The 19,508-nt window shown below is 36.2% G+C and overlaps 1 protein-coding gene across 2 annotated transcripts in view; it reads left to right on the forward strand.

The window, feature by feature from the left end:
• Positions 1–19,508, forward strand: part of WDR11 (WD repeat domain 11) — a 58,576-nt gene that overhangs the window by 32,712 nt on the left and 6,356 nt on the right. For both annotated transcript variants that reach the window (XM_024121383.3, XM_024121384.3), the window contains exons 13-23: positions 636–711; positions 5,530–5,638; positions 7,641–7,765; positions 8,464–8,611; positions 12,577–12,683; positions 13,111–13,225; positions 13,606–13,777; positions 16,096–16,204; positions 17,129–17,191; positions 18,316–18,381; positions 19,175–19,352. In XM_024121383.3, coding sequence (XP_023977151.1) covers positions 636–711; positions 5,530–5,638; positions 7,641–7,765; positions 8,464–8,611; positions 12,577–12,683; positions 13,111–13,225; positions 13,606–13,777; positions 16,096–16,204; positions 17,129–17,191; positions 18,316–18,381; positions 19,175–19,352 — 1,268 coding nt within the window. The remainder of the gene's footprint in view (positions 1–635; positions 712–5,529; positions 5,639–7,640; positions 7,766–8,463; positions 8,612–12,576; positions 12,684–13,110; positions 13,226–13,605; positions 13,778–16,095; positions 16,205–17,128; positions 17,192–18,315; positions 18,382–19,174; positions 19,353–19,508) is intronic.

Below are 19,508 nucleotides of genomic sequence, written 5' to 3' on the forward strand. Positions count from 1 at the left end.
CCAAAAAAAATGTATATTTGTTCAAACATAAAGTAGAACTTGCATTTTTTAAGTTGTAGAAAACCATTTAGCTTCTTTGGCTATTAACTAATTCTTAATGTTCCCCAGTTTCAGTTTATAGAGACCTTTTGATAGGAACATGTCAAAATATTGTAGTTGAGTATTTTGCACATGGGACAAGAAATCTTAAATACCTGTTCAAAGAGTGTTTTCTCCACTAATTAGTATTTGTAAACATGAAAATATATTACTTTGAATGTACCAGTAGTTTTTACAGTAAGCAGTTGCTTTACCATAGATGTATTAAAGCTTTAGAAATTGGTATTTCTAAATTTCTAAGATGAAATTATTTGAAAGAAACCACAGAAGGACTTCAAGAAATTCTATAAAAAAATGAAAATATCTTTTTATAAAGTAGATATTTGAATATAAGTAATATACTGTTGGTCTAACTTGTAATACTTTTGAATACTTGAGAATACTTTTGAATTTAGATTATTAGAAACAGCTTAGAAGCAAATGGAAGAGTGAACAAGAATAGAGGGTAGCACTGATCAAATTACATTGGTACAGCTTTTAGTTTCTTACATGTTTTATGTGCTTTTTTACCTTTTCTTTAATATTTGCAATTAAAGGTAGGAGCATTGCTTTTCGTGGTGAACGAGGTAATGATGAATCGCCCATCGAAATGATTAAAGTATCTCATTTGAAGTAAGTGTCATCCTAAAAAATAATTCTCTGGTCTTATCACAAGGTAATCTCAAGGATTTTTTATCTTTAAGAAAGTGAGAGTTTGCATACATGCATATAGAATTTCTTCGTGATAGCAAACTGTGATGTGCAGCCATATCAAAGAAAATATTTTAATCGCAAAATTAAGTTGCTATTGCTTTTAATTCTCCACTTCTAAAAAGACAAGGTAACTTATCTGAACCTTAACATTTCATTAGATTGGTAAAACCAGTAACCCCATTGTGTTCCACTATACCTATGTTGATATAAATGCCTGTCACTCACTAAGAAATGTTATTTGTTATCTGGTGAAAGTCTTATTTCAACTTCCACCTAAGTTTAGGTTTACTGAGTAAAAGAATTCATTTTCCTTATTTGTAATTTAGATCTAATTCCAGTAAGTTTCTGAGTTTTTTGTTCCAAGGGAAAATAAATGTAAAGCAGGATTATTGACAACAGAGACTGAATGAAAACTAATCAAAAGAACAAAGAAAGAGGAGTAAGCACTCTGAAATTGTTTTTAAAATTGCTTTAGCTTTTTGAGGATCTTTGCATTTCCATATAAACTTTAGACTCAACTTATCAGTTTTATCATAAAAGCTTCCTAGGATTTTGATTTTCATTGCATTGCATCCATGGATCAACATGGGGAGGAATTGACATCTACCGAGTTTTGTGATTCATGAACGTGGTGTATCTCTCCACTTATTTAGTTCTTCTTTAATTTCTTTCAATAATGTGTAGTTTCCAGCTTATAGGTCTTACGCATCATTTGTGAATTATTTTTTGCTTTTTCTTTGATGCTATTATAAATGGTGTTTTTTCTTTTTTTATTTCGTTCTTTAATTTCTTTCAGTAATGTGTAGTTTCCAGCTTATAGGTCTTACGCATCATTTGTGAATTATTTTTTGCTTTTTCTTTGATGCTATTATAAATGGTGTTTTTTCTTTTTTTATTTCGATTTTCAATTATTATTTATATACTGAAATAGTTAATCTTTTACTGAGGTAATATTTCTTTATAACATTATGTAATTTTCATGTGTACAACACTGTATTTATACTTCTGTGTACCCTGCAGCATGCTCAGCACCAAAAATTTATTTTCCATCTGTCACCATACATTTGATCTCCTTTACCCATTTTGCCCTCTTTCCTACCTCTTTCCCTCTGGTAACCACTACTCTGTTCTCTGTATCTGCATGTTTATTTTTATTTGGTTTGGTTTGTTTATTTTGTTTTTTTAATTTGTTTATTTTTTTATATTCCACATATGAGTAAAATCACATGGTATTTGTCTTCCTCTGACTTATTTCACTTAGCATAATACCCTTATGGTCCATTCACATTGTTGCAAATGGCAGGATATTCTTTTTATGGATGAATAATATTCCATTGTGTATATATATATATATATATATACACACCACATCTTCTTTATCCATTCCTCTGTTGATGGGCACTTAAGTTGATTCTGTATCTTGGCTATTGTAATTAATGTGACTATGAACATGGGAGATGCAGGTATCTTTTCAGATTAATGTTTTTGTATTCTTTGGATAAATACCCAGAAGTGGGATAACTGGATCATATGGTAGTTCTATTCTTAATTTTTTTAGGAATCTTCATACTGTCTTCCATAGTGGCTGCACCAATTTACATTTCCACCAACTGAGGGTTCCCTTTTCTCCACGTCCTCACCAATACTTATTTCTTATCTTTTTGATAATAGCCATTCTGACAGGTGTGAAGTGATATCTCATTATGGTTTTGATTTGCATTTCCAAGTAATTAGTGATGTTGAACATCTTTTCACATGCCATCTGTATGTCTTTGGAAAAAAGTCTGTTCACCTCCTCTGCCCAGTTTTTAATCAAGTTGTTTGTCTTTTTGTTGGGGAGTTGTATGAGTTCTTTATATGTTTTTGGATATTAACCCCTTATTGGATATATCATTTGCAAATATCTTCTCCCATTCGGTAGATTGTCTTTTTTGTTTTATTTATTGTTTCCTTTGCTGTGTAGAAGCTTTTTATTTTGATGTAATCCCATTTGTTTATTTTTGCTTTTCTTTCCCTTGCCTGAGGAGACATATCTAGAAAGATATTGCTGTAGATACATGGAGATGCCCTTTATCAGGTTGAGGAAGTTTTTTGTTCCTAGTTTGCTGAAACTTTGTATCATTGAGTAGGTGTTGAATTTTGTCATATGCTTTTTCTGCATTTATGGACATCATCATTTGGTGTGTTTTTGTTTTGTTCTTTAAGTTGGCTTAATATGGTGAATTATATTGCTTGATTTCTCAGATGTTAAATTTGACATTCCTGGGATAAACTCCACTTGGTCATGATGTATTAGTGGATTTGATTTGCTAATATTTTGATATATTGTTGGGTTTGATTTACTGATATTTTATTAGGGATTTTGCATCTGAGTTCATGAAGGATATTGGTCTAGTTTTTGTGTAATATCCTTGACTGGTTTTGGAATCAGGGTAATGACCTTGTAAAATGCGTTGTGAAATATTTCCTCCTCTTCTTTTTTCTAGGCGAGTTTGTGTAGAATTGATATTATTTCTTTCTTAAATAGGGCGAATTCACTGAGGAATCCATCTGGGCCTAGAATTTTTTTTGCAGTAAAGTTTTTAAATATAAATTCATCTTCTTTCATAGATGCCAAACTATTCAGGTTATATATATATTTCTTTCAGTATGCTTTGGTAGTTGATGTCTTTCAAGTAATCTGTCCATTCATTTCATTGAAGTTGTTGAATTTATTGATATAAGCTTGTTCATAATAATTCCCTTATTCTTTTTTTTTTTTTGCGGTACTCGGGCCTCTCACCGCTGTGGCCTCCCCCGCTGCGGAGCACAGGCTCTGGACGCACAGGCCCAGCGGCCACGGCTCACGGGCCCAGCCGCCCCGCGGCATGCGGGATCCTCCCAGACCGGGGCACGAACCCGCATCCCCTGCATCGGCAGGCGGACCCCCAAGCACTGCGCCACCAGGGACGCCCTCCCTTATTCTTTTAATGGTTTTGTGATCTGAGTAATGTCTCTTTCATTTCTGATAATCAGTAAATTATGTCAATTTTATTAATTTTTTCAAAGAAACTTCTATGGTTTCTTTGATTTTTCTCTGTGGTTTTCTGTTTTCTGTTTCATTGACTGCCATGCTTATCATATCCTTTTGATTCATTGACTTCGTTATCATTGTGAAATATCCTGCTTGTCTTTGGTCATATTCTTTGTTCAGAAGTTTGTCTGAGTTGTCTGATTAGTATAGCCACTCTAGCTTTCTTTTGATTAGTGTTTGTATGGTATACCTTTTTCCTTCCTCCTATTTGTGACTTATCTCTGTCTTTAAAGTTGATTTCTTACAGAGAGCATATAATAGGGACTTGTTCTACTGTTTGATCTGATCATCTTTGCTTCTAATTGCATTGTTTAAATTATTCATATTTAATGTAATTACCAATATGGCATATGTTTTCATCTACCATCTTGGTAGTTATTTTCTTTTTTTCATTTTGAGTGAATTAATATAGTTTATAATTATATTAAGTTTAATTTCTCATATGTAAAATATCAGTTAGTATAACCCACATAAGAACAAAAGTTCTTTGGAGGAGAGCCTCAATAATTTGTTTTAATGTAAGGGAGTCCTGGGACCAAGAAGTTTGAGAATTGCTCAAACTGTTTGGACTCCAGTCTCGTCTATTTCCAGTCAGTCTTGACTCTACACAAGCCTACTAAATTAATACATCTTAAACAACTTATCACATTATCACCACTGCTTCAAAACTCAGTGATCTGCTATTCTCTGCAGGATGAATCTCTACACATGCTAACATTGCATTTTAGCGTGTCTTAGGGATTTTATAATGTGAATCCAAAATTCACATTTTAGCCTTCTTTCTCATGATGATTGCTCTCACATACTCTGCATTTCAAACAGCGTGTTCCCCCAAACACCCTGTGTCCTTTCCTGTCTTTTGCCATTTATCACACTTGTAACTCTGCCTAGAATGCCATTTTCCTATTGTCAAAATTAATCTCAACTTTCATAGTGAATCTTTATAGCATTTACCAGATTCTCTTTTATATTAGTTATTTACATATACGCCTTTACTTGTTTTTATATTAGATATAATAAAAAATGTAACATATTGCATTTGTATAATCCATCATGGTTTATAAAATTCTTTCATGTGTACTGGTCCTTTTTTTTTTTTTATCCGTACAGTATTTAGTGAGGTATGTAGGACAGGTGTTGCCATTTTAAAGATAAGCAGAATAAAACTCAAAAGGTCACATGGTTTGTCTGAGGTCACATAATTATCAAGTGGGAGTCCTTTGATAACACTGCGCTACAGGGATCTTCCTACTCTGTCACATTTCCTCACTGTCGGCATGATAGAAACTTTACTTACTTTTTCATTTAATTTTTACCGTAACCTGCATACCAATCAATCCATTGATGTAAGTAGTGGTATTTTCATGTGTTGATGAGAAAATTGAGCCTCAGGAGGGTTTTGTAATATGTGACACCAGGATGTGAACTCATGCCTTTTCTCATCATTCTGAGCTGGGCTCCTTGCCTAATGGCTATGTGGCTCTCACAGGTCATTTTAGAGCTTTACCTTCTTAGGACTATTAATCATGAGGGCTAAAGGTTAGTTTAAATTCTCTTTGTTTAGAATGTGTCATCTGAGTTTTCTGATTTACTGAACTTTTTATTTGCACTGCTTGTGAAAATTTTGCTAAAAGAGGTTTATTTAGTAATTTTGTTTATTTTAGGCAGTATTTGGCAGTTGTATTCAAAGATAAACCCCTGGAGTTATGGGATGTTAGGACCTGTACCATTCTTAGAGAAATGTCCAAAAACTTCCCTGCAATAACTGCTTTGGTAAGTTACAATTTAAGAAGTAAACAGTTTATTTAGGTATGTATATATGCGGTGAATATTTTTCTTTAGCTTGAATTGAAATCATTACTCCTGTGTATTTTCTTGTCAAAAATGTGTATTCAGAGAAGATGATCTAAACAAATGGAGATAACTCTTATTTTCTTGGATGGGTTAAGTGACTATTATATTAAATTCCAATTAAAATTTAATTTAGATATTTTGGGGAACATGATAAACATATTCTAAAATATTTATGGAAAAATGAAGGTCATAGTCAACCTTGAAAACAGAGGAATGTAATGTAGGCAGTATGGGTGGGCGTCGGACCCATCCCCCCCCACAGTACATATTATTAAACCGTAGAAATAAAAGCAGTGTCATATTGGCCCAAGAAAGAGAAATGGATCAGTATAATAAAGAGCTCATTAACAGACCCATGAATGTTTGGGAACTGAATGTACAGTAAAGTAGCTCACAAATCCAAGAGGAGGGACAGACTGTTTAGTAGACAGTATTGGGGAAACTGTCTCACTTTATGGAGAAAAATACTGGATCTCTGCATAATACCATATTCAGAGGTGGGCTCCACAGGATTAATGACCTAAATGTAAAAAAAAAATAAAGCTATAAAATGAATACAAATACAGAAGAATATTTTTCTATTCTGGGGGCAAAAGAGAATATCTGAAGCTCAAACCAAAAGGCAGAAAAATTGAATGAATTTGATTATATCAAGATTGGTGCTTTCTATTCAATGAATCAGACCATTGTCAAGGTTAAATATAGAAGACAAGTTGAAAAAAGAAATTTTCCAGTGTCTAAGATGGACAAAGGGCTAACTAATCCCTCTAAGGGATTAGTATTGTGGGAACTCCTGCAATGAAGCGACAGCAGCCCCAGTGGAAGGACGAACAAGCATGTGAGCAGTTAATGAATGGCAGAGAAACCTAAAAGGCCAACAAGCATGTGAAGAAATGTTCAAACTCATCGGTTTTGAGATGTGCAAAGTAAAATAACCATGATATACCTTTTAGACTAACAAAAAGCGGAAAGCCAGGTAGCATCCCATGTGGGTGTAATATGGGCTGTAGGAATTCCTTGGCACTGCTGATAGGTATCTAGAACGGTGAAGCCATTCTGCAGAGCAAACTGGCAGCACTTAGGCAAACACAGACATCCTCTGTGTTCCAGCTGATCAGCTTCTGGTCATACAGGAACTTTTGTGAGGATATTGACTGCAGTATAATTTGCCGTGAGGAGAGTATAGAGACAATCTGGGTGTCTTTTGCTGGGAAACTAAACTAAAAACTAGGTTAAAAATTGGCAGATGTACCTGTGGAGTGTTATATAACATGCAGAAACAACAGAGGTGGGACTTGAATACATTGCACTGAGTAAAAAGAGTTAGAAACAGGATGAGATACATAACACACTACTGTTAATGCAGATCACAAATATGTGCATGTAAAATAACTACATGTTAAGAATTTATACATTTGAGAGGATATTAGATTAGATGCATTAGAATAAGCAGGAATAAATAAATAAAAGGAGAGGTTTGGGGTGGACTTACAGATGATAATGGGCCATGATTGGAGGAGTGTGATCATCTCACCTTGTGTACCTAAGGGGGAGGTGGGGAGGTAAGGAGTGGGAGATACCATAATTAAATGTATTATTTTCATCCTGTAAAAAATGAAAGCATCAAAAGTTTAAAACCTGTTGGAGTTGGCCATTAAGCTCTTTTCCCTTAAGCTGTACTTGAAGATTAGAGGTAGAAGGAAATAGAGGTAGATCATTAAAATCTCCTACCATAAGCTGAAATGAAGATGCATTCATTCAACCTTTCTAAAAAAAGGAAAACCTAAGAACAAATTGTGAATTCATGTGTAGTAGTAATAATAAGTCACACTGGGCAGTGGCGGGTATGCCCAGCTCTTCTGGAAGGGTTCTTTGACAGAGAAACTGATCACTTGTGGGCATGTCTGCCTTTGCTTCACAGGAGTGGTCACCTTCTCACAACTTGAAGAGCCTAAGAAAGAAACAGCTGGCTACCCGAGAGGCCATGGCCCGCCAGACCGTGGTCTCAGATACAGAGCTGAGTGTTGTTGAGTCATCTGTGATCAGGTACCCTGTTTCCGCCCCTGTCATTTGTAATAGCCAAGTCACGGTTAGGAAATTGACCAGTGTCATCCCAAGGCACCTCTAGTCTGCTTTTGAACATACGTTGGTGCTTCAGTACATACGCTCACATTACTGTAGAGTTAGTTTTGGTATGGCACTGCTTGGTGCAGTTTGCAGCAGTAACCTGTGCAGTAACATCTACACATCAGCACCCGTTAGTAAATATGATCATTCTCAGTGCCCTTCTGCTCCATAAACTCAGCTTCTGAACTTCAGATGAATGTAGCATGAATATCCAGATGGATAATATTGTCATTTATGTTCACCAAAGGAAATGTATTAGGGATTCTAACTTAGGTACCACCCGGCCCCCATCCCCCCTAAATTTACAAATAAAAAACTTCAGAGAGAATGATGAGTCTAGGTAAGGCCTCTGTTCTGCAGCAGAAACAGCAAAAAGGCTTTTTTTCTTGTGTGAGGTCTAGATCACCACATTTTTCTGTGCAAGGTAAACGTTCACTCGTGGCGTTAGGAGTAATTTGTGTTTTCCTATTATTACTAGGCAAAGATTAGTTTCAGCCTTTCTTTTTTTTAAAATGGTTTTGACCCCCTGTTAATGCATCTGTATTTGGGGTGAGTTAATTAATTATGTCACTCGAGGGAAAAGAAATATCTTTATCTTATTGTCCTCTATCCCAAAGCTTGTTGCAGGAGGCTGAGAGTAAATCTGAACTCAGTCAGAACATCTCTGCCCGGGAGCATTTTGTGTTTACCGATAATGATGGCCAAGTTTATCATCTCACTGTTGAAGGAAACTCAGTGAAAGATAGCGCTCGGATTCCACCAGACGTGAGTCCAATCTGTGATTAAATCTTCGTTAAGATTTCTTGTCAAAGTCCTTATTGGTTCTATATCCAGTGAAGCCGTAGTTGAGTTTGAAAACTATCTCAGAAAAGCGTAATGTAAATAAACGTTACTAAGGAGCTATTATCACTGATTAAACTTGTTCCATACTGCTAAAGAGGAGCATTATAACTGTTTCGATTAAATACTTAACCATGTGCTACTCATTTTTATCACTATAATAATCCATGAGGGATTATTTACATTTTATCTATGACAAGACTGAGGGAGAGTGAGTAACTTTCCCCAGGTTGCCCAGCCTAGTGACATGGCAGAGCAGCATTTTAAACCCAGGTCTGTCTGTCTGACTCTACTTTCTCTTCTTTCCATTTCAAGCATTACCCTGAAGGATTTGACTAAAATCTAGTATTATTTTTGGGTAATAGTAATCAGGTTGTAGGTATAAAAATATTTATTAATATTTACTAACATATATATCCTCCTGTGGGCTTGTGGAGTTCTCTAACCAAGGTTTTGTAGTTAATAATTTGTGTCAATGTGTATCTCACAGGTTGTTTTTAATGGATGGATGAAGAAAATGTTTTTGTTAACGAATAATACTATAACCGTTAAGTGGAGGATGAGATGGTTTTTTAAATATATATATATTGATTTAAAATTGCCATCCAAAAATGGAATGTTGTAGGCGAATGCCAACCCCCATATTTTACAGATGGTTCAGAGTCTCATGAGGTTGCAGTGAGGATGTTGGCTGGGGCAGGGGATCCCCTTCCCACATGGCTCACTCACATGGCTATTAATGCTGGCCGTGATGAGAGGCCTTGGTTCTTCCTCACATGAACCTCTCCATAGGGCGCCTGAGTGTCCTCAGACATGGCAGCTAGCTTCCTCCAGAGCAAGTGATCAAAGAGCAAAAGAAAGCTGCAGTGTCTTTTAGGACCTCGTTTTCTGAAGTCACGTTTTCACAATATGCTGTTGGGTCACTGTTCATTGTGAGAGGTGACTACCAAAGGACGTGAATACCAAAGGCAGAATCAGGTAGGGGGGTGGGCCTCTTAGGGGCTGGCTACCACATCTTCCTTATTAACAACTTTAGAAGAATTGAGGGCATCCAAAAAACCTTCATTAATAATAATTGAAACTAGCATGTGAAAGTGCTTTTCAAACTGTAATTACATTTTTACTGTTATATAGAACAAGTCATATCTGAGACTTAGTAATGTCTATTTTAAACTCTCTAATATTGCCAAAAGTTTTCACTACTGTGAAAATAATGCAAATGTGAAAAATTGATATTTGGTAGTTATAAGTAGGAGCAGTAACTTTAAGTGTGTAGCAAGAAAAGCTACGGTTAAAGGGTGTGGACATAAGAGTTGCAGTGTAATGAGCTGTCCTCTGGAAAATCAGTTTGCTTTCTTAGTAATATTCAGAGCTCCTCCTCTAGACTCCAGAGAAGGACCCATCTGAACTCCGATAGTGGCACTTGCAAATAGCTCAGTCTCTTTGTTTTCTAACCACATCACATTTGAGATTAGAATAGAAATAATCCAATAATTTTTGAGATTCTAGTTCCCCCCCACCCTAAAAAAAAGTTTAAAATTTTTGAACATTAGACACATGAATTTTTCTTTTTGTAACTGCTTCTTTCAGGATTATTGCACCACACAGCTTTTAAGATTCTACACTGTTTTACGGAGATCTGAAGTCAGAATATAGCAAGTCTCTATTCTGCCTGCCAGATCATTTTATTCCACAGCTAGAAGCAGCTTCCTCAAGGAATGACCATCCTAATAAGGATCCAGCCTTATTAGTGAATTAGTGCATATTTTACAGCAGATTATTTTTAGGGAAAGAGAATTAAGCATCTACTATATAAAACATGAGAAATTGGTTTTGGTTCATTATTTTTATTTGCAGTAATCAAAATATTTTTCAATGACTAATATGTAGAATTTAGGCAGAGGTTTTGTTTATTTTAATCCAATATTTATCTTACCCTCCTCCCAAATGTAAAGTGTTAAACATTTGTTTTGAGTTGAAACTTCCCCTGAGTTTTGGCCCCAGAACTATACAGTATATAAAAATGGAAAAGAAGAAGAAAGCTTGACATATTTTAAATTATGTTCTCATGGAGAGTTTATAGTTGACTGACTGCCTTTATTCAAAAAACCAGAATAGCAGGAGAGAATGAATATCTTTGCTTTGCTGCCAGCCTTACTTCTGATCTTTGGAACATCATATTTTACATGTAGGCAACATATCAATGTCAACTAATAATACTCTATCATAGAGTTTTAAATCTTACACTGGTTCTCTTGGGATTATTTGGAGCCACAAAGCGAGTTTGTGCCACATCCTCTGAAAGCACTTTAGACTTTCCATATGGCTTATATCCCATCAACAAGCTCTTAGGTAGAAAGGTCTGGGTTGTTTAATTGTGCAGTTGTATTAATACATCACTTGTAATTCTAAGCTGGTAACACTGATTTCTGGGCAAATTTAAACTTTAATATTCTAATTTTTAGAACTTAGAAAATAAGATTATAAAATGTAAAAAAAAATTTAAGACTGAAAAAGTAAATTTAAAGGCAAATTCTTAAACATTCTGTTAATATGGTCAGGAGAATAGAAATAAGATCTTTATACTATACAGAATTCTATTTAACATAGCTTTCTAAGTTTTTTATTAATTGAATTCATTAAAATACTCAATCCAATTTTTTCTTTTGTTTCTTGACTAACACTATGATTTATGCAGTATTTGGTGTGTGTGCAAGTCTATTAATAGCCAATTTGGCAAACCCTTGGAACTTTTCCTACTTCTTACTATCGATGCCATGAGAACTAAACACGTGAATTTTTATATTGTTCTATAAATTAAGAAACAAGATTTCTTTTAATATAAGTAGAGAATAAGTATAAAAGTGGTTGAGCAATAATATTATTTAATAGCTAACATGTATTGACTGTTTACTCTGTGGCAGGCATTATCATAAAGCCTTTACCTGTAGAAATTTATTAACACTAATAGGAACTCCTCAAGTTCTGTGAGCTTACCTTACTTTATTGATGATAAATTCTAGACACAGAAAGATTAAGTAAACATGCCCCAAATGACACAGCAAATTAAATGATAAAGCTTGGATTCAAGCCCAGGCAGCTGACCCCAGAGCCCAGGCTCCTCGGCTCTCCATCACATTACCTCTCTGCATGTGTTAGATCTTGCAGCTCCTTTCTCCCCACTTGGATTTATTACAGTAGTGTTTCATTCTTATATTTGTGTTTCCCTATGTAACTTCTCTGCAGAGCCTTCTGTGAATTCAAATTGTGCAGATGCCTTTAATACACAGCATCTCTTTACCTTCCTTATTCCAGAAGGTATCAGTGAAGCTCTGGGTCCCCTTTTTCTTTCTTTTTTTTAAATTGAAATATAGTTGGCATACAATATTATGTTAGTTTGAGGTGTACTACATAGTGATGGATCCTCTCTTTCAATAGAAAAATTGCTGAACAATTAGCTGTGAAACAGCTTTAAGTTTCCCCCAGGATAGATTTATTTATCCTTTTGCAGTGAGGGATAACTTGGAGACAGGAGCTCTCATGAAAGGGTGTCCTTTCCTTCTCTTTTTTTCTTCTTTTAATTTTCTTTTCTCTGAAGTAGTTCTTCCTCAAAAGACATCCCTTTTCTATAAATCTACTTCAGATAACAATGTCTATAGAATTGAAATCTCCTGTTTCTTCTTAGCTGAAATCGAAATGCTAGGTAGCTCTCGTAGTGTCTGAACTCTGTTAGTGTTTGATGGCGTTCTTACTAAAGCAAAACCATTTTTAATTAGGTTTTATTAAAATATCTTTATTATTTTATCACAGTTATTAAATAAAGATATTTCTCTGTTATGACTGCTTATAAGTGGTGAAATTGATGTGTATTTGTTGCTGTTGTTTTCTAGGGAAGTATGGGTAGTATTACCTGCATCGCTTGGAAAGGTGATACATTAGTTCTTGGAGATATGGATGGAAATTTAAATTTTTGGGATTTGAAAGGCAGAGTATCCAGGTATGAGTCAAAAATGCAATCGTGTTATTTGGTTTAAAAAAAAAAATCTCTTGGTATGGTTCCATTGGAGGCTTGTGACTTGGTAATAAGCAGGGTCACCAAATATGGTCATGTGGAGCTTGGACCCTTGGGTCTCTTGTCACTGAACTTGGGAGGAAGGGCCTTGAGTCAAACTCTGGAACATTCATAGAAGACCCTTATCTGCAGGTGGCTCATGCAGAAGTCCTGGGACACTATTCCAGCCATTGTTAAAGAGCAAACACTATCTGTTATACGTGGCCCCTGTCCCAGAAAGCAGAGATTCTCCTGTCACATCACTAGACCTTGTCAAAAACAGAAATAGAAAGAGACATTGGACATATCTCTTGATGATGAGATATTATTCTACTTCATATTGGTGTTTTGGTTTTTGTTTGTTTGTCCTCAGAGGAATACCTACACACCGAAGTTGGGTGAGGAAGATTCGTTTTGCCCCTGGTAAAGGAAACCAAAAATTAATAGCAATGTACAATGATGGAGCTGAAGTATGGGATACTAAAGAGGTAGGCCCAGCTCCACGTGGGTACACTGCAAATGAAGCTGCTGGCCACAGGAACTATGTATTTTTTTCTTCCTTCTGATTTAGAAATGAAAACTATGTAGTGGGTTTGTCAAGCTTATTAAAAGTTTTCTTCCTTTAAAATTTTTCTTTCACAGTTTTTCTGTTTTAAAGGTGATAGCTCAACAGATTTTTAATGTTATCACTATCTTTGGGACCTTTAAAATGCAGTCTGCATGTGGAAGGTAGACTGCCAAAGACTGTTCAGTTTTGAACGTAAACTGGACCTTTGCCACAGGCGCTGTCTTTCCTTGACTGTTTAATCCGGAATGATAAACATCTTCCTTTTCTTTGTGAAAGTGACAATCAAATTCACTCTTGAAGGTTCAGATGGTGAGCAGTTTAAGAAGTGGAAGAAATGTAACCTTTCGGGTACTGGACGTGGACTGGTGTACATCAGATAAAGTGATCCTGGCTTCAGATGATGGATGTATCAGGGTCCTGGAGATGTCCATGAAGTCCACATGTTTTAGGATGGATGAACAGGAGTTAACCGGTATGGAGTTCTAGGGAAAGGGTGCTTGGAAACCTGTCTTTGTTTGGTACCAGTTGCTCTCTTCTGGGGAGAGAGATGCTTCTGTTTCATCTGTCTTGCTTTCTAGGAATCTGAGTTTAAGAAAATATTATATATTAACTTACAGCTTGAGTGTTTTTATTGCTGAGGTGCTAGACTCTGTAACTGCAGACGTCAATCATTCCCTGACTCTGGTTTACCAAGCGCCCCTTCCTTGACCCTTTTCTGAATGCTCTGTCAAAAGATCAAAGATGTTTACATTTATAAAAATGGCTTCCGCAGACTTTAGGAGAACTCATCAGAGGACATAAATCTAGTGATAAGGTGCTGCTGGCTTTTTAACAGTGAGCCTTATATTTTTCTCAACCATGCATCAGGGAGAAATCACTTTGGAAAGTATTCTGAGTATCATGAATTTTGATGCCCATCTTATTACTTGTTAAAGGGCCAGTCAAAACAAAATTAGATGATGGCACTACCTTAGCCTTTTTTGTATGGTTTATGCTTCGAGATTTTTTTTTTCCAGAATGAAAAATATTTTAGCAAAAATAACTGTGACTGTAAAAGAAGGATGAGAAGTTTGTGAATGCACCCATCAATCTACTTGAAAATCAGACTTCCTTCATTAAGGTTTCTCCAAGCATATAATTGGTGTACACTCTAAGCTATCTGATCTGTAAAAAAATTTCTTTAGAGAATTGTTTAGTCATTTACTGAGTTTCATCTTAGAAACTGTCAGCTCTGGGAATTGTCTGTACCTTTGTAGAGTCAATCTTCGGCACATTCAGAGGCAATAGTGTTTTGAAAACCTGCCCCTTCATGTTATGTTTGTGCTTGAGGCACTACCAAGTTGTTGTTTATGTTGGCTGGGCTACCTTATGTTAGGTGTGCTTTTGTTTTTGTCACTGCCCCACCCTACCACGCCACTGGATTTGGGAACCACCACTTCTTATTCTGTAACCGTGTCTGCCATCTGCTGAGGCAGAAATTGAGCATTGCGTTCCCATATCTGTCCTTGAGACACCTGCCAGCTCTGCAGAAGTAACAGGACTTCCTCCTAGGGAAGGACAAGCATAGATACTATTTTAAACATAAAGTTATTAAGGAAATGGAGGGAATTTCAAGGATGATTTTTCTTTTAGTTACTAATTCTAGGTAAAGAAGTGTGCAAATATAATCTAAATGTTTGAGAAGCTTTTCTTTGACCTTTAACTTAAAATTTGTATCTAAAAATCTCCATAGCCAGGGTACTTATTTTTAAATTAAACCGACTACAGAATTAGAGCCCATCATTAGCACGTTTAATACCATACCCGAACGGCTGACCTGCAGCCAGATTTTAGATTGCATTTTTCTTTTAAAGTTTTCCTAATACTAAAAAAAAAAAAAAAAAAAAAATTATTCCTATCCAAGCTCTATTGGTGTGACCTCAGCCAGAAAGGGAAAAATTTTTAAATGATAGGAAAGGTCAATACAGTTGTGCATATTTCCACATATTGAACTTTAAACTCAGAACAACACTCAATAAATGTTAAAGAATAAAAACTGGTGAGTGTAAATATGGAGTTAGGAAAAAGATGTCTGTGTTTGCTGCCAGATATGTGATTTGAGCTTGGAAAAATATCAATCTGTTTGCTATAATATATTCCTATTCTGAGGAATTAGAAATGTATTTTGGGCTTATTGATGTCAGATAAAAATAAAATCATTTGAGGTCATATGCAGTGATATAATATTTAATATATTTTTTCAATTCTCCTTGATGACAAGTAGAAAAATCATAATATATTGATTCAAATACATTTTCTTAGAATAGCTTAGATAGTCTTCTTCTTCCACCTGCCTTTATTTACATTTGTCTTATACCTCTCCCCGCCCCCCATAAAGGGGGAGGTCAGACAAACGTAGAAAATTGGAATCCCTGTTTTTGAGTTGGAGAATCCTTCTTGCCCACACTACCTATTATCAAGGGCATAAAATGGCATAAAACAATCTTAATATTCTTTTTAGCAGCATCTAAAAGGAATTCAAGAGTATGAGACTTTAATAACATTTAGCATGATGCTGTTTCCAAGCACTTTAAATAGTATCAGTATGGTGTCAGAGACTCTTCAATCTCGCTTTCTCCCCAACTCTTAGCCCCTGTGTTGTAAGTAGTGATTACATTGAATATACTCTCTGAGTTGCCACCAGACTTACACACCATTCTCTGCTGACTCCTCTGTAAACTGTCTATAGCTGAAGCATTATAGTAGTATAAAATTTTACTTATTAAAAGCAAAAACTGTTTTTTTGTCTAGAACCTGTGTGGTGCCCATATCTCCTTGTTCCAAGGGCCGCCCTTGCCTTGAAAGCTTTCTTATTACATCAGCCTTGGAATGGACGGTATTCTTTAGACATTTCTCATGTGTAAGTTTTTTTGCATTTTTGTTTTCCTTTCCTAATTGATTTAAGATTGAAGGACACCCATGAAAATCAGCAGTGGCCTGTCTCCAGGGCTTATAGGGATTGGAACCTTAAAACCAAGCTGAGGCACTAATGGCAGACACACTAAAAGAATCACTGATCTGCCTCTTGTCTTCACCCCTCTGGGGAGTTTGGGGAGGCGTGAGCCCGTGGACAGCTGTGAGTACCCATGCTGCTCTCAGGTGGCTTTGTGGTAGTCTGACTGTCTGAACATGGGGCATGGCATACTGAGTGTGAAGAGGGCCAGTTGAGGCCAAGAGGAATGTGGGGACAAGATTAATTCTTTTTAGAAGCAGCATGAAGGGGCCTACTTCAGAGGTATTTTATGTTTTATAGTCTGCCTCATTGCAAAAAAATATTCACATTATTAGTGGTTATTAGTTAAACTACCACAGGTGTTACAGGACTTATGCCATGTGGAAAGCACAGATAGGCATGGGTTAGGGGAATGAAAAAGATAATAATATGATGAGGTGTCTTTTCTCCAAGAAGTATCTACTTAAAGAAATGAATGCTCATTTTGCAGAGCAGAACATGCAGATTCCTTTAGTCATTGCTAAGTTCCTTATTAACATGAATCTAAATCTGATAGTTTTTAGAGCTCACTGATAAATGTCCTGGTTTCTTGAAAACCAAGGAGACTTTCTGTACTCATTTCTTGGTTTTGACTGAATAACATAAAAGCAGACATTAAAGATGATTGGTAGGTTCCGAGTAGACTGTTGCTATTTTGGTCTACAACCAGGTTTTTAACCAAGGACTACAAAGAAGTTATTTCTATATTAATACAACTTTTCTTCTGGTGAAGAAATAAATTGTTGGAAGTGAAGAGAAAATGAACTCATGTAAAATCTTTTCTCGGTACAGTGATTATCCAGAAAATGAAGAAATAAAGAATCTCCTTCAAGAGCAGTTGAACTCATTGTCTAAGTAAGCGCTCCAACTATGTTTTATTAGAAGATAAGAATATGAAAAAGAAAAACATAATGATTTAGGCTTTTTAAAATTAAAATAAGCTTTGTTTTAGAAAATATTTAGTGGCCCACGGAGAGACCATTCTGTTCACAGAGGTGTGTTTCCCTTTAGAATCTTTGTCTTGTGGAAGTAAGGATCAGATTGCTGTGCGGTGGATGTCTTGTAGCTCAGCCTGCCTCCAGCACAAGTCCCCTGCGAAGCCTCGTGTTAGAGGGTGTACACAGGGCGATTCTCGTGTGTCCGCTTCCCTCTCCTAAAGTGAGCTCTCCGTGTCAGGAGCTGTGTGTGCACTATTCTGGCTAAGAAATTAATATGCTCCCTAGAGCCAAGAGCATTTAAAAATATGTACTGGGAATAATATTGGAAAGCAAGTAGAAAAATATGGGTCCACAGGGAGTTCTTGGTAAAACATAACATGTTTTTGTAATCTAGACTCTGCCACATGTATTTTAATATTTAATAAATTAATGATAATAGAATATTTTATTGATGTCAAATTCGAAATAATTATTATTTTCTCTCTTCCAAGGTTAGCCTTTATGTTTAAATGGAAAAGGATAGATTTAAAGACTATCTTCCCTTCTTCCTGATTTATAAATATTCTATATTTGGCTATTTTAGAAATAGCAATTTATAAAAACACTAGCCTTTCTTCCTTAAATATTTTAATTTTTGAATACGTTCAAGAATAAATTATGAATGCATCATCTCTAAAGTATGTACTGTTCCTGATGATTATCAGCAAAATCATTTTATCAACAATGACATTCTTGTTCCAATAGTTAGACAGCTGTGCATATTTTTAAAAACATGAGTTGAACTGCTTCAAGAAGCAAGAAGGTAAATCACAATTAGAGCCTTAAGCTGTGGTGGTTGATGGGTACTGCTTCTCCAAACCTAGATACACTCTAAGCCCTGTAAGCTTTTGCAATTTCAGGGTCACAGCAAAGTGACTTCTTTTGTAAGTTCTAAACATAACCTTTGGATAGGATTTTTCATTTTAAGAGTATACTGATTTATCTCCTTTATTGTTGGATTCAAAAATGTTGTCTTGCCTTTGTCTGGATTCCTGTCCACAGTGACATAAAGAAACTCTTGCTCGATCCGGAATTTACTCTCTTGCAGAGATGCCTGCTTGTTTCAAGGTAACTCTGTTTGAAGTGTTTTAAGACACAGGGAATTTCAGGTTAACTCATTTCTTTTATTAAGGTTGTTAGTTAAGACCAAACTCTTTTGGATTTTAGGAAATATATCAGTTCATCCTTTATAGTTGGCTTACAATTAATTTTGAAAGTAGTACTACAATTAGGAAAAAAAAAACCCCACATTTTAAACATGAGATCTAGGCCTTCTCTATTGAAAAGACTCTCTCCTACAGACAGCTTTTTAAAATATCAGCTACAAAGTGCATAAATATACCTATATATATATTGGTATACCAATATTGGTATTAAATATACCAATAAATTATATTTAGAAGTAATAACCTATACATTCTTACTGTACAGTAGAGTTGTCCCTTATAAAAAAAGACATTTCCCTCCACTCCCCAGAGAATAAATAGCATATTATTTCCACACCTTATCTAGTCAGTTATTCCAGAGGAACTTCTTCCTTAGTTGGTCCAGATTGAAAGGTATGCTAATGGCAAACCAGGTAAATAATGGCCCAGGCTTCAGAACCACGGTGTTCCTCTTAACACAGAACAAAGGGGGATTTGGGTCTGAAGGGGCCTCATGCAGTCAGGGCCCTGTGCTGTTTGAGACCCAGTAACGGGGCTAGAGGACTTGCAGCTTCACCTCTTCCACCCAGCCTGGCACGTGGTCTTTCACATGCCAGCACCATGCTCCCAGCATTTGAAGCTACTGTGGGAAGCCCCCATCCAGGCCCCACTCTGCTGTGTGAGTTCAGTGGAAACTTTGGTTTCACCCTTGCCAGGCTTTATGGCGATGAATCGGAGCTGCACTTCTGGACTGTCGCTGCCCACTACCTGCACAGCTTGTCTCAGGAAAAGGCAGCAAGCACACCAGCTGCTAAAGAAACTGCTCCTCGGGACAACGTGAACAACCCGCTAGATATATGTTATGATGTGCTCTGTGAAAATGCCTATTTTCAGGTATTATGTTTCATATATTAAAAACCTTTAGGGGCTTCCCTGGTGGCGCAGCGGTTGCGCGTCCGCCTGCCGATGCAGGGGAACCGGGTTCGCACCCCGGTCTGGGAGGATCCCACATGCCGCGGAGCGGCTGGGCCCGTGAGCCATGGCCGCTGG

This window comes from Physeter macrocephalus, chromosome 20 (assembly GCF_002837175.3).
Source record: "Physeter macrocephalus isolate SW-GA chromosome 20, ASM283717v5, whole genome shotgun sequence".
Taxonomy (NCBI): domain Eukaryota; kingdom Metazoa; phylum Chordata; class Mammalia; order Artiodactyla; family Physeteridae; genus Physeter; species Physeter macrocephalus.